Below are 22778 nucleotides of genomic sequence, written 5' to 3' on the forward strand. Positions count from 1 at the left end.
CCTCGCGCAGATTTCTGGAGGATGGAATTTACCCCTCTCTACATATCTCATTTGCGGAACGGTAACAGCCGAGATTTTATCTCTGCTTCCTTCCCCCTTTTTCCTCTCCCCATTCGCTGAACGGTAATCGCCAAGATTCTCTCTCTGCTTCCTCTCCCCATTCGCCGAAATATAATCGCCAAGATTTTTCCTCGCGCAGATTTCTGGAGGATGGAATTTACCCCTCTCTACATATCTCATTTGCGGAACGGTAACAGCCGAGATTTTATCTCTGCTTCCTTCCCCCTTTTTCCTCTCCCCATTCGCTGAACGGTAATCGCCAAGATTCTCTCTCTGCTTCCTCTCCCCATTCGCCGAAATATAATCGCCAAGATTTTTCCTCGCGCAGATTTCTGGAGGATGGAATTTACCCCTCTCTACATATCTCATTTGCGGAACGGTAACAGCCGAGATTTTATCTCTGCTTCCTTCCCCCTTTTTCCTCTCCCCATTCGCTGAACGGTAATCGCCAAGATTCTCTCTCTGCTTCCTCTCCCCATTCGCCGATATATAATCGCCAAGATTTTTCCTCGCGCAGATTTCTGGAGGATGGAATTTACCCCTCTCTACATATCTCATTTGCGGAACGGTAACAGCCGAGATTTTCTCTCTGCTTCCTTCCCCCTTTTTCCTCTCCCCATTCGCTGAACGGTAATCGCCAAGATTCTCTCTCTGCTTCCTCTCCCCATTCGCCGAAATATAATCGCCAAGATTTTTCCTCGCGCAGATTTCTGGAGGATGGAATTTACCCCTCTCTACATATCTCATTTGCGGAACGGTAACAGCCGAGATTTTATCTCTGCTTCCTTCCCCCTTTTTCCTCTCCCCATTCGCTGAACGGTAATCGCCAAGATTCTCTCTCTGCTTCCTCTCCCCATTCGCCGATATATAATCGCCAAGATTTTTCCTCGCGCAGATTTCTGGAGGATGGAATTTACCCCTCTCTACATATCTCATTTGCGGAACGGTAACAGCCGAGATTTTATCTCTGCTTCCTTCCCCCTTTTTCCTCTCCCCATTCGCTGAACGGTAATCGCCAAGATTCTCTCTCTGCTTCCTCTCCCCATTCGCCGAAATATAATCGCCAAGATTTTTCCTCGCGCAGATTTCTGGAGGATGGAATTTACCCCTCTCTACATATCTCATTTGCGGAACGGTAACAGCCGAGATTTTATCTCTGCTTCCTTCCCCCTTTTTCCTCTCCCCATTCGCTGAACGGTAATCGCCAAGATTCTCTCTCTGCTTCCTCTCCCCATTCGCCGAAATATGATCGCCAAGATTTTTCCTCGCGCAGATTTCTGGAGGATGGAATTTACCCCTCTCTACATATCTCATTTGCGGAACGGTAACAGCCGAGATTTTATCTCTGCTTCCTTCCCCCTTTTTCCTCTCCCCATTCGCTGAACGGTAATCGCCAAGATTCTCTCTCTGCTTCCTCTCCCCATTCGCCGAAATATAATCGCCAAGATTTTTCCTCGCGCAGATTTCTGGAGGATGGAATTTACCCCTCTCTACATATCTCATTTGCGGAACGGTAACAGCCGAGATTTTATCTCTGCTTCCTTCCCCCTTTTTCCTCTCCCCATTCGCTGAACGGTAATCGCCAAGATTCTCTCTCTGCTTCCTCTCCCCATTCGCCGAAATATAATCGCCAAGATTTTTCCTCGCGCAGATTTCTGGAGGATGGAATTTACCCCTCTCTACATATCTCATTTGCGGAACGGTAACAGCCGAGATTTTCTCTCTGCTTCCTTCCCCCTTTTTCCTCTCCCCATTCGCTGAACGGTAATCGCCAAGATTCTCTCTCTGCTTCCTCTCCCCATTCGCCGAAATATAATCGCCAAGATTTTTCCTCGCGCAGATTTCTGGAGGATGGAATTTACCCCTCTCTACATATCTCATTTGCGGAACGGTAACAGCCGAGATTTTATCTCTGCTTCCTTCCCCCTTTTTCCTCTCCCCATTCGCTGAACGGTAATCGCCAAGATTCTCTCTCTGCTTCCTCTCCCCATTCGCCGAAATATAATCGCCAAGATTTTTCCTCGCGCAGATTTCTGGAGGATGGAATTTACCCCTCTCTACATATCTCATTTGCGGAACGGTAACAGCCGAGATTTTATCTCTGCTTCCTTCCCCCTTTTTCCTCTCCCCATTCGCTGAACGGTAATCGCCAAGATTCTCTCTCTGCTTCCTCTCCCCATTCGCCGAAATATAATCGCCAAGCTTTTTCCTCGCGCAGATTTCTGGAGGATGGAATTTACCCCTCTCTACATATCTCATTTGCGGAACGGTAACAGCCGAGATTTTATCTCTGCTTCCTTCCCCCTTTTTCCTCTCCCCATTCGCTGAACGGTAATCGCCAAGATTCTCTCTCTGCTTCCTCTCCCCATTCGCCGATATATAATCGCCAAGATTTTTCCTCGCGCAGATTTCTGGAGGATGGAATTTACCCCTCTCTACATATCTCATTTGCGGAACGGTAACAGCCGAGATTTTCTCTCTGCTTCCTTCCCCCTTTTTCCTCTCCCCATTCGCTGAACGGTAATCGCCAAGATTCTCTCTCTGCTTCCTCTCCCCATTCGCCGAAATATAATCGCCAAGATTTTTCCTCGCGCAGATTTCTGGAGGATGGAATTTACCCCTCTCTACATATCTCATTTGCGGAACGGTAACAGCCGAGATTTTATCTCTGCTTCCTTCCCCCTTTTTCCTCTCCCCATTCGCTGAACGGTAATCGCCAAGATTCTCTCTCTGCTTCCTCTCCCCATTCGCCGAAATATAATCGCCAAGATTTTTCCTCGCGCAGATTTCTGGAGGATGGAATTTACCCCTCTCTACATATCTCATTTGCGGAACGGTAACAGCCGAGATTTTATCTCTGCTTCCTTCCCCCTTTTTCCTCTCCCCATTCGCTGAACGGTAATCGCCAAGATTCTCTCTCTGCTTCCTCTCCCCATTCGCCGAAATATGATCGCCAAGATTTTTCCTCGCGCAGATTTCTGGAGGATGGAATTTACCCCTCTCTACATATCTCATTTGCGGAACGGTAACAGCCGAGATTTTATCTCTGCTTCCTTCCCCCTTTTTCCTCTCCCCATTCGCTGAACGGTAATCGCCAAGATTCTCTCTCTGCTTCCTCTCCCCATTCGCCGATATATAATCGCCAAGATTTTTCCTCGCGCAGATTTCTGGAGGATGGAATTTACCCCTCTCTACATATCTCATTTGCGGAACGGTAACAGCCGAGATTTTCTCTCTGCTTCCTTCCCCCTTTTTCCTCTCCCCATTCGCTGAACGGTAATCGCCAAGATTCTCTCTCTGCTTCCTCTCCCCATTCGCCGAAATATAATCGCCAAGATTTTTCCTCGCGCAGATTTCTGGAGGATGGAATTTACCCCTCTCTACATATCTCATTTGCGGAACGGTAACAGCCGAGATTTTATCTCTGCTTCCTTCCCCCTTTTTCCTCTCCCCATTCGCTGAACGGTAATCGCCAAGATTCTCTCTCTGCTTCCTCTCCCCATTCGCCGAAATATAATCGCCAAGATTTTTCCTCGCGCAGATTTCTGGAGGATGGAATTTACCCCTCTCTACATATCTCATTTGCGGAACGGTAACAGCCAAGATTTTATCTCTGCTTCCTTCCCCCTTTTTCCTCTCCCCATTCGCTGAACGGTAATCGCCAAGATTCTCTCTCTGCTTCCTCTCCCCATTCGCCGAAATATAATCGCCAAGATTTTTCCTCGCGCAGATTTCTGGAGGATGGAATTTACCCCTCTCTACATATCTCATTTGCGGAACGGTAACAGCCGAGATTTTATCTCTGCTTCCTTCCCCCTTTTTCCTCTCCCCATTCGCTGAACGGTAATCGCCAAGATTATCTCTCTGCTTCCTCTCCCCATTCGCCGAAATATAATCGCCAAGATTTTTCCTCGCGCAGATTTCTGGAGGATGGAATTTACCCCTCTCTACTCTTACCCCCTCCTCGTTAACCATAATTTCCACTATCGCTTCCGAACCTCTTAATTTCTAATCTATAGGCAAAAAAAAACAAGTTATTTATATTTTCAATTTTATTTTACTTTTAATATTAGACCGACAATATAAATAACGCAATTAAATCGTATTTTATCAATATACCCATTCGCTATAAATCGCAGCAGTTTGCCAGAATTAGTTTTACCTCACCGAAATACTTCATGTACCCAAAATTGGACCCATGGTTGCATGAGTTGTCGATTTGACGTGGAATGACCCAATATTATTTAATTTCATATATTAAAATAATATATTTACCCTGAAGTTACAGTGAATCTTCTTTTTTTTTATTTATTTATTTATTTACATGTGTTTCAAGTATTACCATTACATGTATAAGTATGCCTCTATACTTGAGGAATTATGTTACATATGGTTTTAAGCAATACTATGTTGCTGGCAGCTAGGGTGTTGTGTTTTTTGCTCCTAGCTGCCAGCATCTAGAGGAAGTTCTTGGTTTCTGTTTAACTCTTTTATAATTTATAAACACCGTTAAAAAAATTAGAATCCTTAAAAAAAATATTATACTATTATTTAATTATTAACCTACATTCGGTTCAATTAAATATTTCTTAAGATTTATTTTAAAAAAATTGTTTTTTGTTGATTTTTCCTATGTGACTAATGTTAAATTCACGCGATTTACGGGCCGCTAAAGCGCGGTACCCGCGATCGAAGTTGGCCGTGCTGAAGCAAAGCCTAATTAGGAAACAACTAATAGCTTAAAATGTAGGTACATTCACGGTTCGTTCGTTAATTTTCTTTTATCCAGGACAACGCCGTTACCATGGGTACCTATGGTAGACCTTTATTTATGGGCAGGGAAAATAATAATAATGAAATTTAAACAGTTGAGTTTAAAATGATAATTTGAGCCTTTTGAAGATTTCAACTGACCAAAAAGTTGGAGGGGGCAATACGATTAGTTGCCCCCCCCCCCTTTCCTACGCCCCTGCTTATGGTATCATCAAGAATGGATTCAGGTTCTTCCATTCTTGGTATCAAGGCAACTGTGACGACGTTTTACGCGTATAATAAGCACGCTAACCTAATATTTTTCAAGGGCAGGTGGGTACTTATTACTTAGTAGATTCTCAATTACACGAGGCAACTGACCAACCATCAGTAAATAACACGAAAAGAATATGATGAAAGATAAAGAACATCCCCACGGGAAGGCCAGTTTTATTGGGTACCATTCCGAATTAATTAATGGTATGTTCCCATTTATTCCAATTTTACCTTCTCCCAAAGTTATCAGTTCTCCCAAAAACATGGTGTCCCATTTGTCCCAATTCCATTTCTCCGAACCGGAGTTCATTTAACCCAAAAATATGTATTCCCATTTTTCCCAACGATCAAGTTTCCCATAAAAATAGATTCCCATTTCTCCCAACGATCAATATTCCCAAAAATATGGATTCCCCTTTCTCCCAATCATTATTTTCCAAATATATGGTAATTGCGCGGTTTTAGATCTCATCGGTATGTCGATATGTCGAAAAAAATACAGCGTAACATTTTGACGGCATTATATTTTTTGACGACATTGTCTAATAAAATAGGAAGGGGCCCAAAACGAGAAATTTACGGGTGTGTTTACTCAAGACTTTTTATATTCTCACCGCATTTAATTATTACCCGTTTTCTACTCAAAGCGTTTTTTATATATTCTTATCGTATTTTATTATTACAATTTTTTTATTGTTTGTTCATTTGCAAAATGGAGGTCGATTGGATTGAAACTTCTAAAGCGAAAATGGTGCCGTTAGACCGCGGACAAGTAATGTCGATTAAAAACGTGGTTAATAATAAAAAGTACTGGCATTGTGCTATTGCGGATTGTAAGGTTACAATGGCAACCGAAGGAAAAACTGTTTTAAATAAAAAAAATAATCACGATCATGCCATAGATCATTTACGAGTAATCAAAAAACGTGCAGTGATTGAGATGAAGACGCCAGTTGAGTCCAGCCCTTTGGAATCGGTAAACTAAGTAAGTTTACCGTTTTGTGAATATGTGAATTGACTTGGCGTTAGGTTAGGTTAGATTAGATTAGGTTAGTAGGCATATCCTAATTGTAGTAATATAAAGAATTACTTGGACTTATTTCATGTAATATATATTTTTATGGTAGGTTCATAATAAAGTTCGTTCAGAGATAATTACTGCTGCAGAAGGAAACCAAGTGTAATTTTGGGACAAATGGGATTTGGGATAACTATTTTGGGACAAATGGGATTTGGGATAACTATTTTGGGACAAATGGGATTTGGGATAACTATTTTGGGAGAAATGGGGATTGGGAGAACTATTTTGGGCGAAATGGGGGTAAGCCTAATTAATTACAGATAAAGTTGAAACTTGGGATCTGAAGCGCAAATTACTCAGGAAATCCCTTATTTAATAAAGTTTGCCATAAAAATTATTGTTTGACATTAACATATGCCTTTTTCAGATCTGAAAAAGGTAGAATCTAATTAATTAGAATTAACTAATTTGAACTAGATATGGTGATATGGACACAATTTAATATTATTAACGGATATCTGATTTCTTAAAATTGAGGTTAAGGCTTGTGAATAATCGTTTTAAACTAGCATTTTAGATAAATGATACAAAATAAAAATGGCTGTGGTATATATATAATTACTTTAAAGTTGCAATGTTCAGTCTTAAAGGGAGTACAAACTTCGAAAATTTATGGTTGTTTAATTAATTTAACATTTTAACTTACCGGCCGCCCGGTTTAACATAAGCTACATTTTGAGCTATTATTTGTTATGGAATGTTAATTAGATCAATTATTTAAAATTTGAATGATTTTGGCAGCCATTTTTCAAGATGGCGGATTTTTTCTACATTTTAGAGCGCGAGAGAGTACGTCACGCGAAAACAGCGTCTTCAAATCTATCATCAATTCAGTGGCGTAGCTAGCATGGGTGACACCCGGGGAGGATATCATGGTGTGCTACTTACTAGTGTCTAGTTGGTGTAAGTTTTGATTTTTTTCACGGTCGGGTGTCACCCCGAAATCACGCCCAAATGGGTGGAACCCGGGGCGGACCGCCCCCACCCTTAGCAACGCCACTGCATCAATTTAAGTTTCATAATTGTTATTATACTCATCCCGGTCAAACTACAGGTTTATACCAATGTTTACTAATTACGCTTTGCTTCCGTTCCTGATATTAAAGGGGAACGGTCAAGCTTTAACCAGTTAGATAGCCCTATAGCCCATTAAAAACTAAAAATTATGGCGAAAACCGCATCAAAAATATTGAGTGGTCAATTTTTAATAAAATAAAGAAATTTCGGGAAATTGAAAAGCGCGCGTCCGCCGCGGCACCTGGTGAGAAGTCGGTGAGACAGAAAAACAACGTAAAAGCGAAGACGCAAAAAATTTGTTTTGCACGCGCGGCGCATTCCAGTTATAAGAGACCTAAGCCACGGCAAACTTCGATCGCGCGTACCGCGCTTTAGCGCCCCCGTCAATCGCCTGAATTTACCGTGTATATATTTTCCCACCAGGCTTTCACTACGACCAAAATTTAACGTTAGTCAGATAGGAAAAATCCACAAAAAACAATTATTTTTAAATAAATTTTAAGAAACATTGAATTAAACCGAATGTAGGTTAATATTTAACTAATAGTATAATATTTTTTTCATGATTCAAATTTTTTAACGGTGTTTATAAATTTTAAAATAGTTAAACAGAAACCAAGAACATCCTCTAGATGCTGCCAGGAACATAGTATTATTGTTTAATACTTGAAACACATGTAAATAAATAAATAAATAAAACAAAAAGTGAAAAGAAGATTCACTGTAACTTCAGGGTAAATATATTATTTTAACATTTTGTATTAAATAATATTAAGTTAAAATATATTATAAGCGCAATAAATTATAATTTTAGGTTTCAACAAGTTTTAAGCTTTCATCTTTTTAAACCTAGAATAATATTGTATATTTAGAAAGGGCCGGTTTGTAAATTTATCTGACTGAATTTTTTTTCCATAATAAAGGTACAAACCTGAACAGAAATCATCCTCCTTGAAATGCAGGCTGAAGACCATCTATCTTTTACCAAAGATAATTTAAACTTCGTACCCGTTTAAATTATCTTTGATTATAGAGTCCATGATTTTACCGTGTCGAAGGAGCAGTGCTTCCACTTTGAGGGTATTTTACCCTTTTTCGCGTAAAATTGACCACGAGAGGGATTTTTTTTCTAGATTGAGGGTAATGGGTAAAATGAGGGTATTTTGAACATTTGACGGGAAATATAAGGGTATTTAAGAATTTTGAAAATAATCTACCATGAAATATAATTTCCCTTTTTGACAAAGTGTAACTAAGTTGGCCGTAAGTGGAAAATTGGATTTGCCTATGTCGAGACCTTTTGGAGCAGACAAAAATATTGTTTTCGTCCCTTAGTTAGCGAATTGCATACCTACCTTTTAATATGAGTGTCTTTTTCTTTGTAAAAAATAAAGAAAAAACTGATATTTTAACTACTTTTTTTAAATCGGTGTTTTTTATGGGAGTTTTCAGGGTATTTTTAAATTTAAAATGGGTAATAGTGGGTATTTTTCAGCTTATATCTGGGTAAAATGATCTTTTGGAAGTGGAAGCACTGCGAAGGAGTTTAAAATTTAAAAATGCATTACTGTTAACAAATAACAATGAGTTTAGAAGAAAAAAACAGCTATTATAAAAGTTTATTACTAAAAATTATTAAAAGAAACGCAATTTTGGCCGGTCTATTTGCTGGAACTATTGGGTAAGAATTAATTTAATTTAAATTACTTTATTTAAACAAGATGCTAATTGTATAAGTTGATTCAATTTACATTAGTGGAGGTTTGTATTTTAATTATGGGAGCATGAAGTACTTTTGGTTGGATAAAGACAGTAACAAACATGACCAGTTTGAAGAAAAACCCCAATATATCGAAATTATAACTGAAAAAGATAATCCAAGTAGTTTAATATTGATTTGGTGCTTTCATACTCGGAAATGAGAATAACATTCTTTTTTATTCTCTTTTAGTTGACTATATATCTACAGACGCAAATACAGTTGACAATAAATTGTGGTCTTGGTGGAAACACCAACCGATCACCAATAAGCAAATTCACTGGAAATTGTTAAAACTCTCCAACTCCAAAAACAAACACGTACGGCATTTAGCTTTAACTGGCCTTGTTGAATTACCCGGCCTAAATGGTAAAGTGAATGATGAATTGATGATAAAAATAATTTACAGTTATTTAAAAAAAGTATGATTAACAGATGCAGAGTGTCGTGAAATTGCTCAAGCATGTAACTTTCAAACTGCGATAGAATTAGCTAAAATTGAAGGTGTAGACGAGCGCTTATTTTTACCACCACCAAAAATTCCCCAAGAATTTCACCAAGTAAAAATTTCTGAGAAATTAAAATTTTTTACTTTTTACTCTAAATTTAAAATTTTTCAGAATGATTTGAGTATATCACTTAAAATTCTTTTAAGTAATTTGCCTAAAGAAACGCAAGACTGTTGTGCAAAGTTTTTCACTGATCTTGCTTTAGGAATTGTATTTAACGAAGATGAGGTGTGTTTAAACTAAACCGTTTGCAGCCGAGCAAAAATTTATAGTTCTTTGCAATTTAATAGGGTGGAATTTGGAAAATCTGGGGTGAGAAAGCAGTGACTGAGGGTGAATCTGGTGTTAATTATCCCAAACGGACACCACGGGATACTTCAATTATCATCAGTTTACAAGCCATTTTGAGCCATTCTTTGATTGCAAATCACCGAGACTTCATTGTAAAGTATGGTGGTTTGCAGTTAATGCAAAGAGCAGTCAATGAAAGTGTTAATGCCAAAAACCATTTGGAAATTTCCTCACTTATTGGCAAAATTATTGGAAATTTAGCTTTAGAAGCTAATGCGAAGACTAAAATTTTTTCTGCGGGTAACTTTTACACCTTCTTAACTATATCAATCAATTATATTGATTTCAGTAATACTTATTAAGGCTGGATTGGCATTCTGGCTAAATGGTTTCGCTCAGAAAACCACGAGCTTACGTTAATAGCCGCAAGGGCTTTGGCAAATTTATCAGCTGAGGAGGATTCTCAAGACCCAGTTTTTGAGGATGGAATATATATTCTGCACCCTACAAATCGGAAATGGTAATTATTTATTAAAATTAAACCAAAATATGTAGCTTTATAGCTTATTTTCAAGGGATTTAGGATACGATTTGGACATTGTGTTCATTCACGGACTATTGGGAGGGGCGTTTCGCACTTGGAGACAACAAGATAATAGGAAACCTTCAGAGTTGAAGAAAAAATTAAATCAAACTACAACTGAGGAACTTTTGTTGGCAATTCAGGCTAAATTTGCGCCCAGCTATTCATCCTGTTGGCCTAAAGATTGGTTACCCAAAGATGTCAGAAGGATTAGAGTTTTAGCCGTTGATTATGAAAGTAATTTGAGTGATTGGAGAACACAGTGTCCCTTACGAGGCAAAATGTAAGAATGTTTTTTAAAGAAATGTTTCTTTTTAATGTAAACAGTTATTTTCATAATGTAGGAACACTTTAGAAGCTCGAAGCAAAGATATTTTAGAAAAACTGTCTAAAGCGGGAATTGGAAATAAGCCAGTCGTGTGGGTATCTCATTCTATGGGAGGTAAATATGGTGCTTTAATCTTTTAAGCCCATTTTGAACTTTTTTTAGTACCATAGAAAATGTTTTACAGGGTTGATTGTTAAACAGTTATTGTTGCAATCTCAGAAATCATCTAATGGAATCCAGAAACAACTCAGTAAAAACACAAAGGGCACTGTTTTCTTCAGCGTACCCCATAGAGGATCGTCACTAGCTGAGTTGAATCCGAGTGTAGAATTTTTGGTCAAACCATCTGTAGAAGTGCAAGAATTAAAAGGTTTCAATTGCAATGTATTTGATTTTAAATAATATTAGTGGTTTCTTAATAATAGATAAACGACGACTTCAAGAAATGCACAATTCCTTTTTGGAACTTGTTAAAGCTAACCATATTGCTTGTCTTAGTTTTGGCGAAACTAAGAAAACCAATGTAGGGTTAAAATGGAATTTACTCGTAGTCCCTCCAGATTTAGCAGGTAAATCTATTTTAAAGTAATCTATACTGCAATTCCAAATAACACCCAGCATTGTTATTAGATCCAGGAATTGGGAAATACTACACGTTACCCGTAAACCATCTTAACACTTGTAAACCTTTCGATAATAGTTCGCCTAATTACATTCTCCTTGTGGAATTCTTGAAAGAAATTATGGAGAAAATGACAGTATTAGAGAAAGGACAAGCGCATATTAGTGTCGAGACAGAACAAGCAGTCTTGACAAATATATGATGACATTGAAAATTAATGCTTAACACCACATTTATTTTAAAGTCTGAACTAACAATGCATTTACATGTAAAAAACCTTGATATGAAATGCTTTGGCACCTTCTTTGTAAAATACAAACTTGAACATTTTGTTTAGAAAAAATAACATTATAAATATATATTTTCCCAACTTTTGAGCATTACATTACGTAGACACAAGTAACTTATACAAGGAATGTTTATTTGGTACGTCATCTGTTGAAATTATTTCTTAAGCTAATTTAAAATGAGTATCATGTAAAACTTTTAATTGAAAAACAATTTAAGAAGCAAAGCAATACAGATTCATTTTTAACAATTAACAAATACCATTATGTTTCTAGGTTTGTTTTAATTCCGTAACGCCTCCCGTTGTAATAAGTTGAATTAAGGTACCACTTTTTGGACGTTCTTCTCCTTTGGTCCATTTATACATTAGGCTGTAAAAATTTTAAATTTTTAAAAGCTCTTGTTTGCTTGGGGTCATAGTAAAATTACCAATAAAATACCATCTTTACAAGAATAGTATATATTGGTTAAAATGTGACATTGATTATACCTTGCTACAAAGTCTAAGGGTGTCCACGAAGTGTGATCAGCTTTGGGCATAAATTTTCTGTTCATGGGAGTGTCTAAAGTGATTGGTAAAATAGCTACAGCTGCGGATCCAGCTGGTAACCCGCTTTTATCTTGTCCCAAACTAGCAACAAGCTGATGAACTGCAGCTTTGGCTAGTCCGTATCCAATCATGCCTATGTAATTATTACTTTATAAATAAAAGTTATTTTAATTATTTTCTCTATCACATCATACCTGATGTCCCCTCTAAAGCTGCCTTAGCCCCAGTAAGTGATAGGAATCCCCCTGGTTTCAAGTGCTTCGAAGCCAATTGGGCTGCGATGGTGGATGTCCAGACGCTTTGTTTCCACATTAAATCGCAATTCTTAATAAAGTCTTTCGAAGCAGCATCTCCCCCAGCCCAGCCACCAGCCACACAGATAAGTGCATCTATTTGGTTTCCATTCAGTAAAGATTCTACTCCAGAAGCCACTTGTTCGGATTGCTCAATCCAATTATCACTGGGTTTCACTTCAACATTGCCATCAGCTTGATCATTGGGGAACATATCAATGGAACCAACCCACTTGAAAAGGTAATTTATTATCATAATATGAATAGTTTATTAAAAAGTTACAATTTATTTTTTACCCAGTTGTTTGACTTGAAAAGTGAAACGCATGCATTTCCAAGCGCTCCTTTTCCACCATAAATAAGAACTCTCCCATTTACAGCCGACATTTTAACCTCCGGGTAAATAGTTGTGGTAATTTTTTTAAGGAGAGAGAAAAATCAAGCCTGCACAGACAAGGCAACAACGAAAATGATTAAATGTGACAACTATTTGCCAGTTTTTAAGAAGTCGGGAGCTTCACCACTGCCGTTTGTATTAAATGCGATTGCAAAAAAAAAGATTATAAGACGATAATTATGAAACTAGATATCTTCTAATGATTTAATATTTTCAGGTTTTTTTAATTTTGTTACGTCGTTAGAGCCGTTCACCGCTTCCCTGTGAACTGACAACTCACTGGTCACTTTTTAGCGCCAATTTTGATTTTAGTAGCAGTTAAAGGGGGCTCCAAAGTTCGGTGGCAAAAAAAAAAAATTGAGCATGCTTATCATTCCCCCCAACCCCTCACTCGGCCTTGGCAAAGGCGGGCAGAGTCAACCGTAAATTTCGCACTTTACTGACTTTACACACATTTTGCCACCGAACTTTGGAGCCCCTTTAAAGGGCATATAACCTACAAAGCAATTTTTACAAATTTCCCTGTACAGTGGCGCCAAACGTTTTTAAAGCCAAAGGCAAGAGCGGCCAGAGCTGCAAACGTTGGTAACTTTTTGGAAATTTTTACCAAAACGACGTTGATGAAATGAGGAGTGCGTAATTGTTTGTTATTTTCAAAATGGTTTTATTTTTTTTTAAATGTCCGTATGAAAAAGTATTTTGTAAATCAGTATACTAAAAACAATGCCCATTTTAATTATTTTAGGTACAGGCAACCAGATTTGTGCAAAATGTGAATTTTCTTACAAGAGGGAATTAACAACTGCAATTAATGCTATGCGTGACGTTGCAGCTTAAATAATTTCATTTTCCCTGTAACCAGTGGTGTATTGGTATAAATAATAATCAGCTATACTAATACCCAAGGCACCACCATAGGCGTAAGTCAGCTAGTAACGTTACACACAGTTTTTATACAGGTTATTTAACCTTTCTGAGTACCTTTTCTTAAACTGTGGTGAACAATTCTTCAGGCTTTCTTCAACAATTATTCCCATATCTGCTACGACCAGCTATTAAAACACCCGAAATTATTTTCAAGCCTTGCAGACGTCACAAAGTATTTAGCACAATAAAACTGTTAACTCCCTATATCTTTTATACGTATTCAGTGAGATTCTTTGCATATTGAGAATTCCAATCCCGATCAAAAACTGCTTGCAAATTTTGAACAATGGAATTTAATTGATTATTAGTGGCACTCTTCACATGGCTTGTTACAATGAACCCAACTCCGGCGGTATTTGTGAAGTAATCTTTACTCCAATTTGAAGTCCCTTTAAAATAATTAATATTTAAGTTTCAAAAAAAGAGTTGCGCAATTTAATCTTACCAATATACGCATGCTTGTCAGTAACCATGAACTTATTATGAGCAACCCTGGCAAATGGTATCTTTGCTTGAGCTTCCGTATATGTTGGCGTGACAAATAATCTCTATAAAATACGCATTCAAATTAGCCATTTAAGAAGAAATAATGCCTAAATAATAAAGACTTAACTGTTTCAATCTTATATTTATCATTATAAATTGATGACAGAGATTGTAAGAAATTGAGCATATCAGGTCTAGTGTGATTCCAATAACCGGCTAAGATCCTTACGTTAACCTTTTTCTCAATGGCCACTTTCCTCAGTAAATCATCAATCACTGGCCAAAAACTAAAACGTTTATTCATACTTCAGTTCAAGTGTTTCAAGTGATGTATCTTAAAGCTTGCCTTGTTGTTTTATTATATAAACTAATAGGAAAATAATCCATGACAGAGATGTGAACAAATTTTTCTGCTTGATTTATTACATCAATAATACTGTCAATATCGCTCGTTCGTCCTTTTGGTAGGAAAGGAGGCGGTGAACTCTAATAAAGAAACAAGTTTTGATGTAAATCACTACAAATTCTTATGCTTGTTTTCATCATATTATTTAACAGAAGGGAAATTTAAAAGAAGACTTGAATTTACATTACATTGGACAAAGCTTAGACAGACTGTCTTAGATCTTGGACTACTAATTATTAATCCAAGCTTAAATATACATGCTCCAACTAAGGCTTACCAAATAATATCCAACGCTTACATAATAGTTGTCCTACAATAAGACTTGATAAATTAACCCAAGTTTCTTAAATAAAGCTAATATATTTCCCAAGGCTTATAGAATTCTTAAACTACAATACTAACAATGTCATTATTGAAATTAGCATTTTTATTACCGATAAATAAACACTTGAAGCCTCGTTATTGAGTTGAATATCCATGGGATTCTTTGTGTTGTACAAAGTATTCAGATTATCTGGCCATTTATCTGGAATTTCTGAATCATTTTTGCCCATTGCCCAGTAGACTTCAAAGATTTTTTGAGCATCGAAAGTTAATTTTGGGCAATCCGATATTATGGCTCCCATTTCTTTGATTTGGGTTAAGGCTCTCCAGTCCATATTAGCACTTCCAACATAAAACCTTTCACCATCAACTAACCATAGCTTAGTGTGTAATACACCTGCACCTAAAAACCGATCAAAATCTAAACTACGAACTTCGGCAGCCCCTTTAACATAAAAATTTTATTGTAAAATATATAATTAAAGTTATATTTAGTAAAGATTAAATTAGGTGTTTCACCTTTTGCCATTAATTCCTTAGTATTGTCATCAGGCATTGAATAGGTTGGTTTACTTTGAGCAATTCTAATTTTAATCCCTCTCTTTACACCGGCATCAAGTAATGCATTAAAAACAGCCTTCCCCTATTTATGAATTAATATAATTCATTTAAATATAAAAAATTTTTTGTACTGTAAAGAAACAACCTGCCAATCTGATGGGTCTTGAACTACGTCACTTCCCAATAAGGTCCAATAAAATGAAGCAATATCAATTTGCTTTTGGGCATTTTCTATTAAATCTATCCAAGCGTCGTACGTGGAATTTAGTGAAATAGATCCTTCAGGATACGTTACATTTTCTGGGATACTTTCAACTAATTGACAGCTGAAATTATTTAAAAATTAATACCTGAATTTATTAAGTAGAATTTCTTAATAATTAACCTGCATTTCGAAGATTCGTTGCCGTCAGTAAAAGGAAGATAAACAACAGGTTTATCATCCTCCCATCTTTTGTTAGTCCAAATAGCCAGAAATATAAATAATCCTAAAATGAAAACACAAGTTATACAGCAAATAACTTTAGGAATTCCGCAGTAATATTTTATGGGTTCAGCATCAAAATTTGAATAAGATTTTTCGAATGTTCGTCGAGTTTTTTTAAACATCACGATTTTGTTTACAATTTTTGAAATTAATTTTTCAGAATGAAAGTTGCATCTCCGTTTTAGCCCCTTGGTTGGTTTTAGTCATATGATACTATCCGTAGATATCATAAACAGCGCTGCCAGAAAATATTTTCGGTATGACGCCCAAATTGTTCCAAAAATCGCCCAATTTCTAGCCCAACTATAAAACAGCGAATTTTAAACTAGCCCAAAATTCAGCCCAAATAATTTTGGAAAGTAGCCTAAAACGTAAATATTTATAAGAAAAAGCTAAAAAAATTATATTCTCGTTTAATATTTAAGGAATATTTAGGTTTAATAGAAAATATTATTAAACATTCATTGAGTAAAATTACGAAGTAGCTATTTTAATGGAGTTTTTGTTTATTCAGGGTTGCCACAAGTTAGAGAAATCAGGGTAATTTGAAAACGGGCCTAAAACGTCAGGGAATTTAAAGAATTGGTAAAAATTCAGGGAAAAGTCGGAATTCAATTTTATCTTGGCACTTTTTCAAGGTAATTTTACTCTGGATCTATGTCAAATTTTATGATTATCATTTATTTAAGTTTGGCTAACTTTTTCCACATTGCAATAAACTTTTTACCGAAAAAGTTTGGCGTTAAAAAGTCAGGGAAAATCTCTTAAATGGTCAGGGAATACGAATCTCAAAATTTTGTGGCAACCCTGTTATTGATGTAGGAAAATACCAAGATTCATCATTCGTAAATGGAAATATTAAATTCTAATAGACTTGGTGGAGGGATAAATTGATAACTTTTTATCCCAAAGTCTTGACAATCCGAACCTGACGTATAAAATGCTTTCTAACAAGTCTAATCCCATGCATTTCCTATACTAAAAATAAAAACGACGTAAGTCGAAGACTGAAGAGGCGAAGACTTCTAAAATAAATCGCAAATATGAGTATGACCTAAAAACGTATTCCAGTCTTTCTTAACCCCTCCCCTATTTTCCCCCGACTTCCGACCCTATATTACTTTATTAGGGTATTTGTATGTAGAAATGAGCAATAAGGCCATGTGTCAGAATTTATAGCCCGGTGTACCGGTTAGATTTAAACCACACCACCCGAGGTCTATCATCATTAAGCCCTACGCCAGCGTCCACAAGCCCAACCAGGTAACAAAACCAGCATGGGTAGTAGTACCCTACTACTGATGGACTCACCTTTGACGCAAGCTACTCAACCCAGCAGAAGGTGCAACAATGGGATGACCAGCCTCTCACTTCGTGCACAGCTGTGGGATAGAGAGTGAATGCTATATAGCAACTCCAGCCGTCACCCTACCTGCGTAGGTAGAGAGTCAAACCATTCAGAAAGAGCGTCTAAAGGGAAACAACGGGCACACAGCGGTCCGTTTAACCCGCCACAGCTGGAACCGGATATCCCGGTGGACACCAAAAGGCTGGGAGATGGGAAAACTGTGCCTCCGAGGCGGCCAGTTTGCCCGGACCCTCTCCGTTAGCCTGAGCCGAAGCTCAGTTACCAGCGCACACCTGACTGAAGTCGGAGGTGGAAATAGGACCATTTTCTCGGAGCTAACATCTCCCAGTGCGCCACCGCCCTTATGGGTTACAAGAGCAGGACCACGAGTCCCCGGTAGAACCACCAGTTATTGAACACTCCTACCCCTTGAGGGCCAGCAATAAGGACAGCATTTAAGAGGAAAACTAAACATGCACCTGCACAGAAACATTCCACTATAAAAATGTATTATATGTATAGACCCCTTGGAGAGCCGTCTAGCTAACAGTTGTAACACATAATTGCAAACGATAGTTTTTTCAGAGTGAAATAATAAAGAAGAATAAACTCCGTTAATTGCTAAAAATTAACCCTATCCCGAAGTTCAAAGAGAGGAGTCTTTAGACTAGCCCAAAAAATCGCCCAACAGCCCAACGATAAATTTATCGTGAATGACTGTCGAAAGTAGCCCAATTGGGCTGGAAAACCGCCCAACTGGCAGCCCTGATCATAAAAAATTACAAAATTCGCTCACTGATCGCTACTAAATCTAGACGTGACGTCATAAATATTTTTTAGACCGGAGAGACACGGCCAACTTTGACACTAGCTCAATAGCGGCCAACCCATTCGCCGAAATTCCATAAACAAGGATTTTTCCGCTATAAACAATGCTATAAACTATTGGCGTTCAGCGCCACGCTCGTTTTTATATTGGCTTCAATGTAAAAACTATTCTAAAAATAATTTTTTGCTAGGGGCTCTCAACGCCGAGATATATTTTTGTTCGTAGGTTATCATAGAAACTTCAACGAAAGGGTTGGCCGCTTTGCGCGAGTGTCAAAGTTGGCCGTGGGGGAGAAAATGAATTGTTTTGAAGATAGATGGCGTCTGTATCAATTGGTACGAAATTCAAATACCACAATAGCGCGTACGCGGAGAAAGCTCACTTAAAATTAAAATTTGTTAACGCAACCGAAAAAACAGTACACAAATAATCAGTATTAACAAAAATTTAATTTACGCTAGAAATTAAATCGCCAACAATTACTAAAATGGGCCCATGCCCCACTTCTGGGGCCCCGATCTCACAAATAATAATAATAATAATAATTTTATTAGTCAGGAAAAGAAAGTGAAATACACTTATTGAGCCCTGAAACACGAAATATACGAACAAGAGAAACAATATGAAGGAAAGTGACACACAATATGGGTATACAGCAGATAGAAGATTATATATATATATATATATATATATATATATAAACATTTTTGGTTTTTTATTTATTTACCAGCCACAAAACTTATCAAGGTGGGTCTTGAACGCTGAGGCTGAGGATTTAACCTTCACAATTGTCGGGAGCTGATTCCAATCATTTACAACCCGTTGTGTGAAAAACACACGGCGTTGCGCGCTATTACAGCGCTTTTTGACAATTGTGGGGGCTTTGCGCCCAGACCATTTGACCTAAAAAAACTCGTTATATTGGACATTGTAGAGACCATGAATAATTTTGAACGTCTCAATGAGGTCATTTCTTGACATTAAATTTAAGCGTTTAAGGCGCTCTTCATAAGAAAGAGTACGCATGCCATTAACCAATTTCGTGGCTTTTTTTTGTACTCTCTCGATGTGCTCAATATCTTTGACTAGATGGGGCGACCAAATACTCGAGCAGTATTCGAGATGAGGGCGAATATATACATTGTACAATATTGTAAACGACTTAACACTGAAATGCGAAAAGGAACGGCGTAGTAAATAAAGAGCGCGGCAGCACGACTATGAGTAGCTCCAAACATACGGCCACTGAGCTTAACCCCAAGATCACGGACTACAGTTCGAGCCTCAATTAGCCTACCACCCAAACGGTACCCAAAACAGGGGTTTTTATCCCCACAATGCAGTACCATTGAATTAGAGGCGTTGAAACCCACGCTATTGGAAGACACCCATTGCTCAAGAGCTTGGATGTCATCCTGTAGGGACTTCGAGTCACCCCGTGACGAAATTTTGCGGCCTATTTTGTTGTCGTCTGCAAATAGTTTCAGAAAAGACTCTTTAACAACTAGGGGCATGTCATTGATGAAGATTACAAAGAGAGTTAGACCCAAAACCGAACCCTGGGGGACACCGCTAGTCACCTCACACCAAGAAGAACGCGCACCCCCCAAAACAACCCGATGAGAGCGACCAGTCAAGAATTCAGAAATCCAATTTACAATCGTAGAGGGGACCTCTAAAAGCTCGAGTTTACGAATAAGTAGAGAATGTGGCCCCGTGTCGAAAGCTTTCCGCGGGTCCAAATAAATTAAATCAAATGAGTCACCACCATCAAGACACCGAGTGACCTCCTCAAGAGTGGACAACATATTATACAATGCCGGCGAAGACATGATTGTAATTGATTGACGTATCATGTGTCTTTGTACCTCTAAAGTACCGCGAGAAATCGTTGAACACCGGCGGTGGCGTCGGACACCATTCGTGAAACCATAAGTGTATAATATTGTAACATAAGTGTCACATATCCTATTCTTCCCATGCAAAAGTTTTACTGAGAGCTATTTACAAGACAGACTACATAATGGTCTTCGTCGCTGTTTTGCGTCCGCTTGCTAACGCATCACGTCACTTCGTTACTAGCTCTCAGTAAAATACTAATTAAAAAGTGACAAACTTATGGAATAATATTATAGACTTATGGCGAAACTAATACACACAAATCCTCTAGGATTGTGTAAAAACCATGTATCGACAGATTATCCAAAGATCTTCAAAGGTATAGGATATTGAATGCAACATCTTAAAGGTCCATTAAAAGAAGAGTTACCTATATACGAGGGGTAAGACACTCTCAGATAACTTGTACACCGAGTTCGTGCATTTAGCACTGTTAAGGGTATGGATTTCCAAGAGTTCGCGAGTTCCATTTAGCACTGTCAAAGGTACGGCAGTGTACAACGAGTTCGCAGAGTGTCTTACCCCTCGCCTATATAGACTTGATAAATTGAATATCAGTCTGTTTGTAATCGTTGAAAAACCAAACAAAAACTAAGGATTTGTTTAGACCCAGGACCACTAAATGATGCTATACGCCGGGAGCACTATCCAATACCTACACACAGAAAAATATTATTGTAAATTTTACAGTAATCTGCTGTCAGCATAGATGCCAGCAGAATGCTGTTAATTTCAAAACCAACTCTGACTGTTTTCTTTATTGTCATGCTTCCTGTTAAATTTACTGGACACTCTGCTTTTTAAAAATACAGCAAGATAAAGTTATATTTACAGAGTATTGCTGTTTATTTAACCTTCATTCCAGACGTATTTATTACGGTAAAATTCCAGTGTTTGCCGTAGTTCTAGTTATCAAACGTATTTAGTACCGGACCTATTCACAACCTTAAAATTCCATCAAACATTTTACGGATCAAACCATTATCACATTGGTTTAGGCCTTATTAAAAATTTACAAATATTTTATTAATCAATTCATGATAGAAATATATAAATTTTTTATCAATTATTATAACAAAAACTTTGACAAAATATTTTCTTAATTCAACATAAAAACGTGGTCGAAAATATCAGAAATGACTACAATTCTAGTCAATCATGTTTAATTGTTTATCTCGAGCCTTTGTAGTTTAGAGTTATAGGGAAAAGCAAAGGAAAGAAAACTATTAACTTGGTTTCAAATGATTAAGCACACGATGAACAAGGGTTGTAATTAATATAGCATTTTGCGTGGGGTGCTACTTAAACAAAAGAGTATATAAAAATATTTTTATCGGATATTATTATATTTAAAACTAAAAGGAATCTTGTACGATTTTAAAAAATGTTTTGACAACTAAATAATAATTAGTTGTTTTATATACTAGCGCTTGCCGTTTATAACAGATAACAAGTTGGCAAGCCAAAATATACCTCTCCTCGGAAGAATGGTCCCTAGTGGTATTAATTTCTCGACACGATCCCCAAAGATATCTCCGCAATTCAGAGTTATTGACGAAAAACGTATTCTCGGTTCAAACCCTGCCCGGTATAAAATTTTAATTTTAGTTTTAAATAATTGAGACGAAACAATCGAGTTTAATTTATTCAGAATATTATAAATTAAGTAGTTACAACAGCGAGTTAGACTTACTAAAACAGTGCACAATTGAATTTAACCCTTTTTACAGTACATGTTTATCAGTTGAATATAATACGAAGCAAATTTTAATGAAAGAAATATCTACAGATGGTAATTGTATTTTTCTTGCTTACGAAATACTTGCCGCATCTTTAACGCTCATTTTATTTCAACACTCGTAGACTTCCAGTTGACGTTGTGACACATACCGCATGAAAAAGACCAATGCCGTCCAATTTCCAATATCATATAATGACTCACACACCCAGGAAATCATTGACTGCGTTAGAAATCGTGGATATCCAAATATCCACACCAAATATATTTACAAGAAGCAAAAACCTTACCATCAACAAAGCACAGAGAGCAACTTGACTAACCGCTCTTAAAGCAATAAACGTTAAATTATCTTCTTTGAATTAACACAACTATATATAGGTCGTTAAGAATACCCGTAAATAAATAACAAAAAACTAACAAAGTGGACCACCCACAGGGTCTACCCTTTAACCCTCTTATCTCGGCTGACTGAGCTAAAACAAGATTTAACCTTTAAAATTTCATTCGTAAAAAAACAGATTTAACCTTTAAAATTTCATTCGTAAAAAAACAGATTAGGCCTTCATAAATTCATTCATAAAAAAAGACTTTATTACCTATTATGCTTTAGATGAGTGTCTTAATTTCAGTGAACCTAAGCAGTTATCGGTGGTTCTGTGGTAGAGCGCTCGACTGCCAAGCCGAAAGGCCTGGGTTCGAAACCTGGGTTGCGCATTTGTTTTTAATCAATAGAGAAACGCTAAATTAGAATTTCTTCGATGCAATAATTTCATTTTCAATTCTATTTCAATTAAACCAAAATTTCGTACTCTATTAAATACGCTTCCGATAAAGCTAAAGGTCTAATTTTCAGTGAAGCGTAACAAGTGTCGGTGGTTCTGTGGTAGAACGTCCGCCTGTCAGGCAGGAGGTCTCGGGTTCAAATCCCGCCCGATGCGATCGCAAATTGATACTAAGACGAATG

General features: G+C 37.3%; 3 protein-coding genes across 4 annotated transcripts; 1 reads left to right on the forward strand and 2 right to left on the reverse strand.

Moving 5' to 3' along the window:
• The first annotated feature begins 8730 nt into the window (after positions 1–8730).
• Positions 8731–12307, forward strand: LOC149948417 (protein SERAC1-like). Of its 2 annotated transcripts, XM_090173419.1 has the most exons (12): positions 8731–8867; positions 8943–9067; positions 9138–9314; positions 9381–9505; positions 9566–9682; positions 9745–10045; positions 10109–10265; positions 10321–10611; positions 10673–10770; positions 10841–11026; positions 11082–11225; positions 11287–12307. In XM_090173419.1, the coding sequence occupies exons 1-12, from the start codon at positions 8770–8772 to the stop codon at positions 11478–11480; spliced, it is 2013 nt and encodes a 670-aa protein (XP_090029545.1). In that variant the 5' UTR covers positions 8731–8769; the 3' UTR covers positions 11481–12307. The 2 variants fall into 2 exon arrangements, with proteins under 2 accessions (XP_090029545.1, XP_090029546.1); XM_090173420.1 differs by lacking the exons at positions 11082–11225; positions 11287–12307 and having other exon boundaries at positions 10876–11011.
• Dhpr (dihydropteridine reductase) lies at positions 11493–13039 on the reverse strand. Its single transcript, XM_090173422.1, has 4 exons — positions 12707–13039; positions 12311–12641; positions 12057–12249; positions 11493–11937 (listed from the first exon to the last, which is right to left on the reverse strand). The coding sequence occupies exons 1-4, from the start codon at positions 12794–12796 to the stop codon at positions 11838–11840; spliced, it is 714 nt and encodes a 237-aa protein (XP_090029548.1). The 5' UTR covers positions 12797–13039; the 3' UTR covers positions 11493–11837.
• A 434-nt stretch (positions 13040–13473) lies between these two features.
• LOC149948419 (5'-3' exonuclease PLD3-like) lies at positions 13474–16168 on the reverse strand. Its single transcript, XM_090173421.1, has 8 exons — positions 15896–16168; positions 15656–15836; positions 15469–15592; positions 15060–15394; positions 14566–14705; positions 14347–14506; positions 14179–14281; positions 13474–14122 (listed from the first exon to the last, which is right to left on the reverse strand). Exons 1-8 carry the CDS (start codon positions 16117–16119, stop codon positions 13944–13946), a joined length of 1446 nt encoding a protein of 481 aa, XP_090029547.1. The 5' UTR covers positions 16120–16168; the 3' UTR covers positions 13474–13943.
• Between the last annotated feature and the right edge of the window lie 6610 nt (positions 16169–22778).

This window comes from Leiobunum rupestre, chromosome 4, assembly GCF_980474605.1.
Source record: "Leiobunum rupestre chromosome 4, qqLeiRupe1.1.hap1, whole genome shotgun sequence".
NCBI lineage: Eukaryota > Metazoa > Arthropoda > Arachnida > Opiliones > Sclerosomatidae > Leiobunum > Leiobunum rupestre.

Excerpts from the sequence above, each read along its gene's own strand:
- Dhpr (XM_090173422.1), bottom strand. The coding sequence starts at position 12,796 with ATGTCGGCTGTAAATGGGAGAGTTCTTATTTATGGTGGAAAAGGAGCG. Across the intron at positions 12,250-12,310 it reads AGCTTTAGAGGGGACATCAG|GCATGATTGGATACGGACTA; the intron begins GTATGATGTGAT and ends ATAATTACATAG. Across the intron at positions 11,938-12,056 it reads CCCTTAGACTTTGTAGCAAG|CCTAATGTATAAATGGACCA; the intron begins GTATAATCAATG and ends AAATTTTTACAG.
- LOC149948417 (XM_090173419.1), top strand. The coding sequence starts at position 8,770 with ATGAGTTTAGAAGAAAAAAACAGCTATTATAAAAGTTTATTACTAAAA. Across the intron at positions 9,683-9,744 it reads TTGTATTTAACGAAGATGAG|GGTGGAATTTGGAAAATCTG; the intron begins GTGTGTTTAAAC and ends GCAATTTAATAG. Across the intron at positions 10,612-10,672 it reads TGTCCCTTACGAGGCAAAAT|GAACACTTTAGAAGCTCGAA; the intron begins GTAAGAATGTTT and ends TTCATAATGTAG.
- LOC149948419 (XM_090173421.1), bottom strand. The coding sequence starts at position 16,119 with ATGTTTAAAAAAACTCGACGAACATTCGAAAAATCTTATTCAAATTTT. Across the intron at positions 15,395-15,468 it reads TAAGGAATTAATGGCAAAAG|GGGCTGCCGAAGTTCGTAGT; the intron begins GTGAAACACCTA and ends TTTATGTTAAAG. Across the intron at positions 14,123-14,178 it reads TGACAAGCATGCGTATATTG|GGACTTCAAATTGGAGTAAA; the intron begins GTAAGATTAAAT and ends ATTATTTTAAAG.